The sequence below is a fragment of the Pistacia vera genome, unplaced genomic scaffold (assembly GCF_008641045.1).
Source record: "Pistacia vera cultivar Batoury unplaced genomic scaffold, PisVer_v2 Contig1021, whole genome shotgun sequence".
Classification (NCBI taxonomy): Eukaryota; Viridiplantae; Streptophyta; class Magnoliopsida; order Sapindales; family Anacardiaceae; genus Pistacia; species Pistacia vera.
Genome location: NW_022195052.1, coordinates 83,461 through 97,814, shown reverse-complemented (window position 1 = coordinate 97,814; position 14,354 = coordinate 83,461). Strand labels below are relative to the sequence as shown.

At 36.3% G+C, this 14,354-nt stretch overlaps 1 protein-coding gene across 1 annotated transcript; it reads right to left on the bottom strand.

Moving 5' to 3' along the window:
- Nucleotides 1-5,024: 5,024 nt before the first annotated feature.
- LOC116122217 (putative disease resistance protein RGA3) lies at nt 5,025-13,206 on the bottom strand. Its single transcript, XM_031408114.1, has 5 exons — nt 12,012-13,206; nt 11,238-11,567; nt 7,860-7,912; nt 7,592-7,739; nt 5,025-5,182 (listed from the first exon to the last, which is right to left on the bottom strand). Exons 1-5 carry the CDS (start codon nt 13,204-13,206, stop codon nt 5,025-5,027), a joined length of 1,884 nt encoding a protein of 627 aa, XP_031263974.1.
- Between the last annotated feature and the right edge of the window lie 1,148 nt (nt 13,207-14,354).

Here is a 14,354-nt window from a genome sequence, read left to right as displayed (position 1 = left end):
CAACTCTCTGACTCTTCCCCCGACCAGATGCGCTACTTGAAGCGTCGGGTTTGCAGCGGTGGAGCGCTGCCATGAAATTTTCAATTCGGAGGTACTTCTCTGCAAGGTTATAGAAGCGGGTGAGGGAAACATCATCCTCAGCCTGTAGCTCTTTCCACATGTCGGACTATGGGTGAACTCCTGCTATGATGAGAGTCCAAACAGACTCTTCGGGAGTGTGAGCTACTTTATTCAGTTCTCGGTGGAATCGATCAATGTAAGACTGGAGGGATTCATCCCTCTCTTGCCTTATGTTGTTGAGATAGCTTAAAGGCATTGAGAACTTTCGGTTCGCTTAGAAGTGTCTCAGGACTGTCGCGCTTATTTGAGGCCACGAACTGATCGATCCCACTTAAAGCGACCTAAACCATCATTTGGCATGAGAGGTTAGAGTTACTGCCAAACAACGGCACTTTGCCAAATCTGAGACCTGCTGAAGCTCCATCAGGTCGTTGAATTCATATAAGTGATCCTGCGGATCAGAATTTCCATCGAACGCCCGAATGTCAAGCATTCTAAATCTTGATGGGAGAGGGGCGGCTAACACTGCCGGAGAAAAGGGAGACGCTAACGCGACCTACCCTTGCCCATTTTGCTGAGCTCTTGGCCGGTCTAGAGCTGGCTGCAACTCTTCAATCTAAGGCAGTAGAGCTATCTAGGGATTGTTTTCTCCCATGCGAGTCCGACCTTCACAGTTGCGGTTGAGAAAAGTCCAAAGGTCGGATTCCACTTTGCCCACACTGGCTAGAGCCGTGTGATGGCAATGAATGATGCAGGGAACTTTCACGACCTCCGCGGTGGTAAGAACCGCCCCGCAGAGTGTGGGGACCTCCTGCATGACTATGATCGGGGTTGCTTTTCTGGCAGTGATGAGAATCGCCCCGCCCAGCACTTTTATGGGGGTTTCCATGTGATGTGGCATGGGACGGCTTGGCTTGTGACTTTTCACCGAGTCTTAACGCCATGGGTATTCCACTCGGGACATGATCGATGTTCACCGACCCTTTGGAGCCCTTAGGCCCATTTTTTGCCACTTGCTTACCCTTTCTTCAACGCGCTGCAGTGCTCGCAGCACGGGCTATCACCTTTTGCTGTGCTTTTGCATGACCTGCAGGTGTTTTTGGCAGTTGCACCTCCCCAGCTGATTAAGGTAGCACGCCCGTGTCCAAACGGTCTAACCTTCAGTTGACCATATAAAGAGTATTGCTGAACCTCTCCAGGTAGCTTCTGATGGCAGGGTCAAGTAGTGAACTCGACGGGATATCCCTCACAGCATTTTACGAAGCCGAAGGTACCCTAAGAGAGGTATCCTCCTGCATTTGGGGGATCTCCTGAGCACCCTGATTGGTTCGCTCAGGTTCGAGTCGGCGGGCCATTTGCTGTTGTAGGACCAGTAAGTTAGAGATTCTCCTGATAAAGGATGAATACTAAATCAAGCCCTCCTTCTAGCGCCAAACTGTTGATGCGTGATTTTGACATCAACCAAACGCACGTGTGAAATGCTGAGCAGGCCCAAAAGAAACACGTGAATGTGAAAATGAGAGTAAATGCAATGGAAAACAGTGTTAAAGTGGTTCGGATGCTAAGGAAGCGAATCCTACATCCACTGATTTTCGTATTAATGATAGAGGTCAGGTCGCGTTAGCGGACTGGCTTACAAATGATTGTACAAGAGAGAGAATACTATATATTTTCGAGAGAGGGTAGCTAATCAAAAGTATAATGAGCAAATCCCCCAATTAAGAGAAAAGCCCTCAATTTATAGTGGGATGGATTAAGGCTATCATTACTAAATTTGTGAGTTGGTGGGATTATCCGTGCAAATCCTTCTTTATGTCCCATTGCCCACCTTCTAGAGTGATTTATGCGATTTGGTGCAGGGATTGGACACGTGGAGTCACTATGGCTTCTGGCTGGTCTGGCACGCACCCACTTTACTGACAGGAGTGTGCTGCTCACGTCAGCTCGCGGGCCTACCTAAGCTCTGACTTTTGATGTTGACTGAGTCTTGCATCAGCCCTATATTTTTCAGGCATAACAATGGTAAATGTATTTTATGATCAATAATGTTTTGCTTACGATTGAATCATACAACCAGACAAAAATTTTATCTTTTGTTTTTTGTCTGATTGTATAACTCTGTTGTAAGCATAGCACTGCTCATTTATGATTGCAGGCTTTTACTACTGGAATGTGCTTAAGTTTGATCATAACAGCATTGGCATTCTGCTTTCAGGTTTTAGATAGTCCTACACTTCTAACATATGTTCTCAATTCTCTCTGCATATCTTAAATGAATATTAATTATGTTTGAAAATCTTATGTGTGTAGGATGTTCATCCTTTCGAAAAGGTCACTCCAATTCTAGTGTACATTGGCATGATGGTAATATGTTCTATCAACAAGATTCTTTTTTCCCTATTGACATGGACAAACTGCTTAAAAGACTGCTATTCCTTTTGCTATGCCAAGTTTTGCTTTATGTATCAATTACAATTAGAAGGTTTTTTTAGATAGTTTCCTATAAATACTATTTTTGCTCTCTATAATCTAGAACTTTGTCTTATGATTACCAGTGCTCTAAAGCCTAGACTGGCTTGGCCGGTTCGACCAGTCGAACAGGGAACCGGGGGCTTAGTTAGGCCGGTTACACTAGAAAACCGTTTTTAGCAATTAACCCGCTTTGACCCATGGTTAGACTGGTGAAACAATAGCGAACAGCTAGCCTAACTAACCTGGTGACAAAACTAGGTCATAAACCCTAAATCCCTAAAATTCCCTTCAAACCACTTTCTGACGCCCCAAATGTTTCCTTAGCTTTCTTTCCACAAAACCATAATTCTATAACCATAGTTAACCTTTTCTAGTCTCCCTTTCTGTGTATGATTATAATAGATCTAAATCAATCCCATGCTTATTGATCGTCTATCCCTACCCTTTCGATTTATTTTAAGCCATTTGATTTTTCTTGTCTCTTTATCGACATCCGAGGATCCTCCAGCTCTAAGCTATCTTATTTACAAGGATTTCATTGACTTGGGAGCATCAACGACTTCATCTTATTTACAAGGATTCTCCAACTTTGATTTGACCAGTCATATTTGAATCTCGTTTGGCTAGATTGTGGCGGCTAGGGCCTTCTTGGCCATCAAGTAAAGTAAAGGGGAGGGAAAGGAGAAAAGAAGGAAGAGGATGAAGTGAAGAAGTCAAAGACGAAGAATTGGGGAAGGAAGAAGAAAGTCACAAAAGAGAGAGCGAAAAGTGATAAAAGAAAGAAAAAAGTGACATAGAGAAAGCGAAAAAAAAAAGGTATAAAAGTTGCACTGTTGCAGGGGTATGTTTGCTAGATTTCAAACATGTAGAGACTTATTGAACTTTTTAGAGGTTTGTTTGTTGTATTTCAAACTTACAGGGATAAATGCGTAATTTATCAAATTTGTGTTTACTGTACACCGATCTGGTCTACTTATCCAACCACTCGGACTGACCACTCGGACTGATCAACTAAAGAACTCGGCCGATTCTAGTTTTGAAACCCGGTCATAGGATTTGGGCCAGATACATGGATCTGCTGACCCCTACTTTATGTAGTTAAGGTTGTTGTGTTGTTTGCCTCAATGGGGAATGCTGACTCTCAAGTCATTAAAATGGAAACTTTAAGGTAAAGACACTTGTGCTTTTAGAATGCATTGAGCAGACCACGTGAATTTACTATTTAGAGAAATAGCCTAAAATTAACGAATAAAAGCCCATCTTATAAATATGTCCATATCAGTCCCCTACGTAGCTTAGTATTAATTTCTAAAGAAATTTATTTTATATTTTGCTACATTTTTTTGTTTTGAACAAATGTAAAATATAGTATAGTTATGACTCTAGGGTTTCAAATCCTTGTCCAAGCTTTACTAAAACCTAAATCTGCCACTAGGCTTTGTCTTTGAACCCATAGTGGAAATCAAAGTTCTGAAACCCAGACCGGACCGGGCAGTCGAACTGGTCCGACTAGGTTTTGGTGAGATTATTGGTTCAAAAGAAGTAAAAAAACGGGGATTAACGTTAGATCGCTTCAAACTGTTATCGGACCGTCTTACTGTAGCAAACCAACAGTTCAACCGGTGCAACACCCAAATTCAGTCCCACACCCAATTCTGTCTACTAACAAAACCCTAAACTAAATCCAATTTTTTTAACCCATTTTTATTTGCTTTTTGCAATTCAGAGATTGTGTTTGGCTATTTGCTTTTTGGTTTGCCTCCTCCAATCCAATCCTCCTCCTCCTCCATTTGCGATCTTCTTCAGGCTTCAGCTTCAAGTCTTCAACCTCTTCAATCATCGCGGTCGCCATCTAAAAGTCTGCTACTCTACTTCTTCCTTGTCATGGCTGGTCTGCTACACTATAGTCTCGTCACTCGTCACTCGTGACTTCAACTTCAGTTCAGAGTTTTCAAGACTTCAAGTCTTCAACTTCTTCAATCATCACAGTCGCCATCTAAAAGTTTGCTTCTTCCTTGTCATCGTTGGTCTGCCAGATTCGTGAGTCAGGACTTCAACTTCAGTTCAGACTTCAGCGTTCACATTTACTGCCGTCTGCCGCCATCTGCGAGTTACTGTCTACCATTGACCAAGTAACAAACTGTTGTAAGAGTCATCCTATCTTTCTCTATCTTTTATTTCATATCATGATATTGTATTATTGTGATGTGAATCTGTCAATTGAATTTCTGAAACTCTTAAAACTAATTTCTTATTGTGAATCTGTCATTTGTCAATTGAATTTCTGAAACTCTAAAAAGTAATTTCTCATGGGAAATTAGAAATTGATGGTGAAAGTTTCACCGTGAAACTTCATTACATTAATAGAGTAACTGAAAGGGGGAATTTTTACATCAAGAAGATGCGATGTAAAATGAAAAATATTCATCAAATTAAGAGTCCATTAATTATTCATCATGCCAGTAGATCAATCTAGCGATGAAATTAAGAACTTAGAAATAGAGATTCTGCAGCTCCATAATTTTCATTTCTAGTGAGTTGAAGTGGCCCTTGCCCGTATTAGAACTTGCTTGGAACACATGGATACTCTTTTTTACTCTCATTACAATAGCTTTTTTTTTCCTGTTATCCTCTTCTATGGCGCACATACCTGCAAAAACAAGCAATAAATATTAAAACAGAAAATTTTACAATTCTTAATTTGAAAAAGTTAACTAACTATTTTTGTCTTTCAGTGTTAAATTCATCTAGAAAGTGTTTGCTATTGAGTTTTATATTTAAACATTTCAATTGTAAAATCCAAATGCAACCGAGAATCCAACATGAGTACCATGATGAGTACATAAATTTTCTCATTTACGTGCTGCCATAAAGTAAAATGCTATTAGATTATCTGTGAATTGTGATCACTAAATTAACTTAATAAAATTTCTGATTTTTCTCCTAGTACTTTGTACTTAGTATGTTTATTCATAATTGTTTCTATATATATATAATATGAGTTGATTTTATATTAATTTAAAGTTATATCTTATAAATTATAACAAGTTGATTGTTGGTTGCCACTTGCTAGGGGAGAGAATGTCATCATCTTCGTCTGCACATAACTCATCAGTCACGTCCATTTCCTCACAATCTTTTCGAGGAAAGACCGATATAGCATAGGGACATGTTCTTGAGAGTGTTGATAAAGATGGAAAGAAAATATTATTTTGTCTTCATTGTGGCAAGGTTACTAGAGGTGGTGGTATTTTTCGAATGAAGCAACACCTAGCAGGAGTAAAGGGGATATTGGAAAGTGCCCAAAGGTTCCATTTGATGTTAAATTCAATATGAATGAATCACTAAAAGAAATAGGAGTAAAGAATAAGGAAAAATAAGATTTCTGGAAGCATGCAACTCCTTATGGTGCTACAGTACATGAATTTGAGGGTGATAAGTTAGATGAAGAAGATGAAGAGGTTTTCCCATCACAAATGACCATGAATGAAGGTGATAGTAGTGGCTGTAAAAACCAATATACGAGCAGTAAGAGAAAGAAACCTACGAGGGTTAGTAATTATTTTGCTCCACGAACTACTTCTGGGTCTCAGCCTTCAATTAGGAGTGTTTAGGCTAGAAAAGATGCAAATTGGAAAGCAGACATGTCTATTGCATGATTCTTTTATGATGCTTGCATATTGGTATCTTATGTATAAAAATTTAATTTTAATCAATGTTTTTTGGTTAAGAAAAAGGATTATATAACTAAAGAAACTGATGATGCAAAATTCAGGAGCCATATTTAATGAAAAATAGAAGACAAATGATTTTTGATCCTCTCATAGCTCCTTGATACTAATGTCACACGATTGCTTATTGACCACTAAATTGTTTTATTTTTTATTTTTTTTTGGTTGTTAAATTGACAATGGAATAAAACAGAAAATAGTGCAACAAAATACATAAGGATTTATGTGGTTTTGTGAATGGATGAGCTATCTCCTCCATGTAGAACTGTCAACAAATGCCTCACTGCAATTAGGTATTACAGTTACATGTATTTACAAAACCCAGAAAAGTGGATACTTGAAAAGAACTTGATAATTGCCGGTCCAAATTAATAAGCAACCACTATGAAAAGAGCTGCACAAAAAGTTTCACTTAAATCCCTAATAGCTCACTATTAAAAGACAAACCCAGACAAAAATAGATGGTTACAGTAATGACCACGAATATCTTGTACTCAAGCTTATATTGATAGAACCCCATATTAAAGCCTATAATCATTGTTGAAAAGAACCAACTTCATTGCTACAATGATATGTTTCTAGTAGGGGGAGGAAAATATGAATATAATTTCATCACTGTTCAATAAAAATACATCAAAGGAGAGATCTTTTAACTGTGGAACCTTGATGTCAAAATGAAAGCTAGGTAAAATAATCCATAGGCAATTCCAGGTAAGGAATGAACATATAGTTGAAGTAGAAGCTCAGCTATGCTATGAATTGCTGAGAACTTTGGAAGCTCTCAACACCATTTTTTTTTTTTTTTTTGCATTATAAAAGCATAGGTACTCAACTCTACTTTATAAAATCTTCAAAAAGAACCCCTTGACGATGAAATCCCCAAGAAAAAGTTTATTCCCAAATTCCAACAGATTCACCCTATGAGAATTTTTAATCCATCCATACAATGGAACTGATATTCTCTTAGACATATGATTACAAGAAGGGAACAATTTTTAATCAGAACCTCACAACTAATGCTTTTTATGCAGTCCCAGGTCAAAGTTCTAACTGGACAAGGAGAGATATTTAATATAAATTTAAGTTGCTACTCTTCAGTATCCCCTAAGGTTTGTTTTAAACATTTACTAAATTACAGAAGAGTGAATTATATCAGTTAAATTCCTTTCAAATCTATTTGACAAGAAATTGAAAAGCAGATTATGCTTGGAGTGCGGATATCATGTTTCTATGGCTTGAAGATCAAGTGGTAAACACCAATTACTAAATACATAAAGCGGTTTAGCCATTTAGGATGGAGTACCTACACTCCCTCAATAAGCAAGTACATGTTTTGAGAGCATCAACAGCACCAGCTGATGGAATAATCAAAAACATGCATGCCAATACAGCAGCTACTTTCATCAACTGTAACCAGCTCCATTCATTTAGAGAATTTGACAAAGCTTGTACCATAAATTCAAATGCCTCTTTTGCCTACATGAAATCAAACAAATAATGAAATAGAAAACAAGAAAAGGAATAATAAAATAACCTTTATGATTATTAAGGAACTAAGGAGGAAGAAATCAGAAGTAGATAATATTTAAGAGCCACCTCAGGTATTCTTGCATTAGTGCTTGACATTGAAGAAACCCTGTCTCTTCTGCCTGAGAGCATATATGAACATCTTGAGCCCAGGTCATAAGTATAAAACCTTATCAACTGGGAGTGTATCGACTTTCTGCTACTGGACCTAATTTTCACCACAACTTTGCCATGAAAATAGACCAACCTCTTCTTTAAAAGCCTTTCTTTAATTATAAGTCCAGATCTGCTACACGGTTCACTGATACTTTCATTACAGGGAAAACAGATGGTATGTATAGCAAATGCCATAATGTGGTAGGAGCTCTAATTGCAACCTGAATGCCATTGAGATATCTTAATCAACCAAGACTAATTCAGCATATTATAACATATAATACTTCTTTCAACTAGAACCCAACTTATAGCTCAACAAAAGTGACCCAAAAAGCATTGTAGCCAAGATATGCCAGATTACTCAACAATATTGCAAATTATATATATCAATGAATATACTTCAAAACCCATATAAATTCATGAATAAATAGCAATCAAAACCGTGGCATATATGCAATTCACTATCACACAAAATACTGAAAAGCATCAATCTTTTACAAGTATCCATGAGCAGACAATCAATGCTCAAGTTCTGAAATGAACTTCTGGTTCCAGAAATTATTGCAGTCAAAAGCATTAATCAATACAATTCTGCTATTAACTTGCTTGGCCACAAAAAGTATATTCAAGGCACACTATAACCATACACAATACAGTCCAAATTTCAAAACCAATTCAAGACTCTTCTTAAGAAAGAAAATGTTTACATGAAAAACAATTTGAGTAAATTATTTACACACTTTTTAAGACATTTACAGTAAATTAATTACACCCCAATGCACATAACCAAATCCACCTTCAGCCAAGAAATTTCTTTTCAATTTGGTTTTCAACATTTTCTTAAGTGCAGATTATGACAATCTATCAAATGTCCACTGCCTGTTTCTTATTTTCCACATGTTGTATGTAATTTTTTCAACTTCAATTTATTTTAGAAATCGCATTTGCAGGGTTCATAATTTTAACTGTGCCTAGAACAACCACACCAGCTGCAAGAGGAACCCACAAGTCGCTCCTTAGTTATGCACAAATTGGTTTTACAAAGCATTGTTTTCCAAAAGAAGTTCTAGCATTTGATGGAACCAAGGATTGATTCAATTGACGAACAGAATCGATCCATGGAGCTGTAAACCAAAAAAAAAAAAAAAAACCAAAAAAAAAAACACTGCAATTAATTGAAACAATCACAAGCCCAGAAAACAAGTTCAAACATTGCATTGGTGGGTGATCTTCAGTGGGGATGATAGGGGTTTTTGTCAGGGGAGGCCGGTGAGGTGAAAGGTGGCATCGGGGTAGATTTTCGATGCCGAAATCGATTGAAAATTGGTTTGAAGAGTGCGAACCCTAGATGAGCGGTGACCGGTGATTGGTGGGTGATCTTCAGTGGGGATGATAGGGGTTTTGGTCAAGGGAGGTCGGTGAAGTGAAAGGTGGTGCCATAGTTTATTTTCGGTGTCGGAATGGTGGCTAGCGATTTAGGGGAGAAGGAGATTAGGGCACAAATGGTTTTTTGGGCAAAAAATTCATAAGCCGGAATTTTTTTTTGGGGAATTTTGTTTTAAAACTATTTGGCGTGGCAAATGACTGATGTGGCAGATAAATTGGCATCACCACGTCAGACGCGACGTCATGTTGTAGGCTGGTTAGTAAAAACCAGTAATATGCATAGTATTTCTGATGTATAAAACACCCTTGAAGGTATATCTAATCGCCCTCAAACCCTTTGCCGTTAATGAATTCGTTACCGTGTCTAATCTTACTGATGTTAGGGGTAAATTCTATTAATAATCACTAACTATTAGACATAGCTCAAAGAAATTATTGTATATTGGGTATATTTCAAGGAGTTAATTATACATTAGAGATAACTAAAGAGAATTTCAGCTAGTATCCCACAAGAAAATGCAAAAATTTAAAGGGAGAGTACTATATCAAACCTTTACCGTGAAAATAAAAGCAGCATTCAAATCATTCCTTGAGATTTCATATGCCGAGTCAGAGAATCTAAACAAACTAAAATTCATTTGAATTAATTAAAGAAATGCACGTTTATGTAATTACAGAGTTAAAATCACGAAACAGGTAGTGGCTAATTAAAAATCCACTTTCCATTCAATGCTCTGGCTATTGCAAGGTACACAACCATTTAAATTATCTAAAATGATGAGGAAATTAGAAAACGTTTTGAAATATAACAGAAAATATTATAAATTAACATATATACACATTTCTTTGAATTTTTTCTTCATCTTGGTAAACAAAAGAATAAGAAATATTACCCAGGTAGTTGATAATTCTTGCATCTGCATATTTGTAGAAGCAGCAAAAGAATTGCAAATAGAATAACAACGAACTGAAACAGAAGACATTTGAAAGAAAAGAATTAATTAGTATATATAGAAGGACAACTATTTACTCAAAAACAAGAAATAAGAAATAAGTTAAACACAATCAGAAAGGTCGATTGATAAATTTGAAGAGAAGTATCAACCTGTTTACGAAGAACTCTCCTCTGAATTCAAACGAAATGAGGTATGTGACGAAGACCCATACCACGAATACCTTCCCATTCCGGCTCACGTTCTTCATGGGATGTAATTGTCAAATTTCAGAGAGAGGGGAGAAATTTTAATGCTTGATCCACTTGAGTAATTTTTGGACATGACAAAATTTTCAAATCCACCAGAGAAGTCAGTTTTTTCATCCCATCCATTGGAAGAGATTCTAGATCAGAAATTTTAATCATAAGCATTGACTTTAAATTGGAGAGAGGGGCAGAAAAGCAAGAGGAAGTTGATGATTCCCCTTTATTCATCAACGTCATCGTCATCATCCGCTCCAGCGGTTTCGAGCTGGTCTGGAGCAATTTTAATTCTTCCAGAGATGGATATAGCGGCATTAATATCAAATTGGGGCAATTTTGGATATCTAATTTGGAAAGACAAGGAAATGAAGGCAGCTCTATATCTTCATAATCATGTTTCCTCCACCATCCCTTTAATTTAGGACAATCATAAAGGGTGATTTGCCCAAGGGATGGGAAGAATGTTATTGATAATGTGGAAGAACCATTACTTGCTTCCTCTGAAATGTACTCCAAATCATCTAGATGACTAAGAAACAAACTCTTCAGATAAGGAAATTTATCCAATGGTGGGATATGTTGGCATATTCTACATTTTTTTATACTAATTGAAGTCAAATTTGTGAGCGAGGAAAGCCAATCACACAATTTAACACCCATAAATGATCTGACACTAATTTCCTTAAGATTTGGGTGTGGCTTTAAACCTTCTAACACCTCTTCATCAGTTCCTTGAACCTCTTCATCATCACTTCTCCCCACTTCATCAATTCTTTGCACCTTTCCATCATCACTTCTCCCCCAATCCAACGTTAGAGACCGAAGAAATTGCAACCCTTCTAAGTTGGCCAACTTGCGACTTTCCTCAAATTTTAAATTCTTAATTTTGAGTTTTCGTCTCAAGTTCTTCAACCCATTTAATTCCTTTATCCCACTATGTTTGATTTTTCTCTTGGCTTGCATAGTTCCCAGACTTACTACAAATAGTGGTAAAGTCTGAAGATTAGTCAAACGCCCTGGTCCATATGGCATTCCAACTAAAGAATCACATTTTTTATTTATAAGATGTCTAAGGTTCACTATTTTTTTAATATCTCTTGGTGGTTCCTTAAGTTCGCTACAGAAAGAGAGATCTAATGTTTCCAAATTTAATAGTCTCGACAGTGAATTAGAGAGTATTTTAATATCCACACAAGAAAAATTGAGATACCGCAAATGCTTCAATTCACCAATTAAACTTAGAAGTTCACCATTTGAACTCAACAATTTCTGAAACCTTAACTCTCCAAAATCCAATGCTCGTAAGTACTTGTAGCTTGTTAAAATTTCATCACCACCATCCAAGTTGACGCCCCAGTTTAATCAATAAAATAAAAGTAAAGTTCTTATATTTTTGGCACTATATAATCCAATAGGAAATTTCCATGATCGTTTTACTTCACCACAATCAAGTGATAAATGACAACATCTTACATTCGCACTTTCAACCTTATCAAAAGTTTGCATGGTGCATTCAGTTCCTGCAACTGATTGTGCAAGGTCATGCATAAGATCATGCATCTTACATGCGGTTACGTTGCCCCATCTATCATATTGTGGATCTTGGAAAATTGATCTGAAAATTAAAGCCATAAAATACTTATTACCAACATCTTCTGAACATTCTTTATTTGATACCTGAATAAACCCTTGAGCCATCCAAAGATGAGTTAATTTTTGTTTCTTAATCTTATAGTCCTTAGGAAACAATGCCCAATAAGCAAAGCATTGTTTCAAGTTCGAAGGGAGATGATCATAGCTAAGTTTGAGTAATGGTAAAATATCACTTTCTTCTTTAATCACCTTTGACATTTCATTATCCTTAAAATTCAACCAATCATCTTCCTTGTTATTACCATAAAGTAATTGTCCTATCGTCATTATGACAAGAGGAACTCCGCCACACTTTGCTACAATCCCCTTTCCAAACTCTATTAGTTTTGAATCTTTTGGTTCTATCCCATGTTCAAAGGCTTTTTGTGTAAATAAAGACCAAGACTTTTTTCCATCTAGTCCTCTCAAGGGATAGACATAAGATTCAAGTTTGCTGGTAATCTTAGCAACTACTTCACTACGTGTAGTAACTAGTATCTTACTTCCTTTTGAACCATTCATTAATAGATTCATCAACTCAATCCATTTATTATGATTCTCATTCCAAACATCATCCAAAACTAGTAGAAATCTTTTCCCATCAATTTCCTTTCTGAGCAATTCCTGCAATTCGTTCAAATGAAGTTTTTGAAGTTCTTCACGAGTTGCAGATTTTATTACATTTTCTACAATTATCTTCACATTAAAATCATCGGAGACACACATCCACATCTTTAACTGAAAATAGTTTATGGTGGTCTTATCATTATAGACAAGCTGAGTAAGTGTGGTTTTGCCTAGTCCACCAAGTCCAACTATGGTAATGATTGAAACATTATCATCATCATTTGAGTCCAATAAAAGTCTTATAACATTATTTTTATCATCATCTCTTCCAATAACCTTTTCTGCATGCACGAAAGAATGTGTTTCCCTTTCTGTATTCATGACTCCTTTTTCAGCATGACACTCAGAAAGGTGGAATTGCCTATCTTTTTTAATCTCATCTAGTTTCTCTCTAATAGTCTTAATCTTATGAGCCATTCTAAGACTATATGCAATTTGATTGGATTTGGAGAAAAAGATGCGTACCTCTTTGGCCATTTTATTTTGAGTCAATACCTCTCTCCATCAAAGTTGAGTAGAGAAATCATCTAGCAAGTTATCTGCATCATAAAATTCATCTTTGAGCCTTTGGATCCAATTTTTTACCTCTCGATTCATTTTGCTGTGCTGCTCCTCATCATCGAGAAGTACCATTTTGATAGTGTTGACAATGCTCTCAAGTTTTTTAATCTCATGTTTAACACCACATGCCAAATTTCCTTCTCGGACAGCCAAGGACCCCAACCCTTCCAAGATTTTCCCCGCAATGTTAAATAGAATTCCTTCTGCCATTTGTTCTTGGTTGCTATAATACAAATTGATTTTAAGAGGATTAAATTAAAAAGGTAGCTGTAAAAATTGATTGTAAGACCATGTTACTCAGGTTTATAGACAAACTAAAAATATCAAAAAGATACTTCACTTAATAATGATGGAAATCCTAAGCTGAAAGGAAAGGTAATAAATACTTAGCGTAATGATAGAAAGAGAAAAGCAACTATCAGCACAATGTTTTGCTTTGGTAATAATCAAACATTAATCCCATTTAAGTCTTATAATTCCTTATTAGTAATCAAGACATTATTTACTGCGAAAGCTTTGATGGTTACGTGATACCGATACATATGTTTATCCTATAATATCTTTGCCCCCATTTTACAAACTTTTATACAATTAATATGGTCAATGGTTTTTGCTTTTGTTTCTTTTTAATACAAAAGAAGAATAATCAAATAAAGAAAAAAAGCTAAAGCCAAAGCCAAAGCAAAAAAACACAAGAGAGAACATTACGTTTAATTTTATGACTTTATTAGTGCCAACTAATAGCCAATAAAACCATTAATTTCATTGTAAATAGGAGACTGCCTTTCCAAAAGTTAAAATTTGAATATTATGAATGTTTTGTTTTCTATTCTACCGTATTTTGTAACTTTTTTAAAGTAAATTTTAGAATTAAATTATTATGTAAAGAAGATTAAATATTTGTTTTTTTAAATGATACCAAATCTGTTCCAAAATTTTGAAAATACAAAATTCAATTTTTTAGTTTATTTCCTCAAAAACATATTGTAAAGTGCCATTAAAGA

Bases quoted from the DNA above. Each gene is read 5' to 3' on its own strand.
- LOC116122217 (XM_031408114.1), bottom strand. From the start codon at position 13,206: ATGGCTCATAAGATTAAGACTATTAGAGAGAAACTAGATGAGATTAAA. The intron at 11,568-12,011 runs GTGCGAATGTAA...GTGATTCTTTAG, and splicing joins AACTTTTGATAAGGTTGAAA to TTGGAATGCCATATGGACCA. The intron at 7,740-7,859 runs GTGGCTCTTAAA...GATTTCATGTAG, and splicing joins CTAATGCAAGAATACCTGAG to GCAAAAGAGGCATTTGAATT.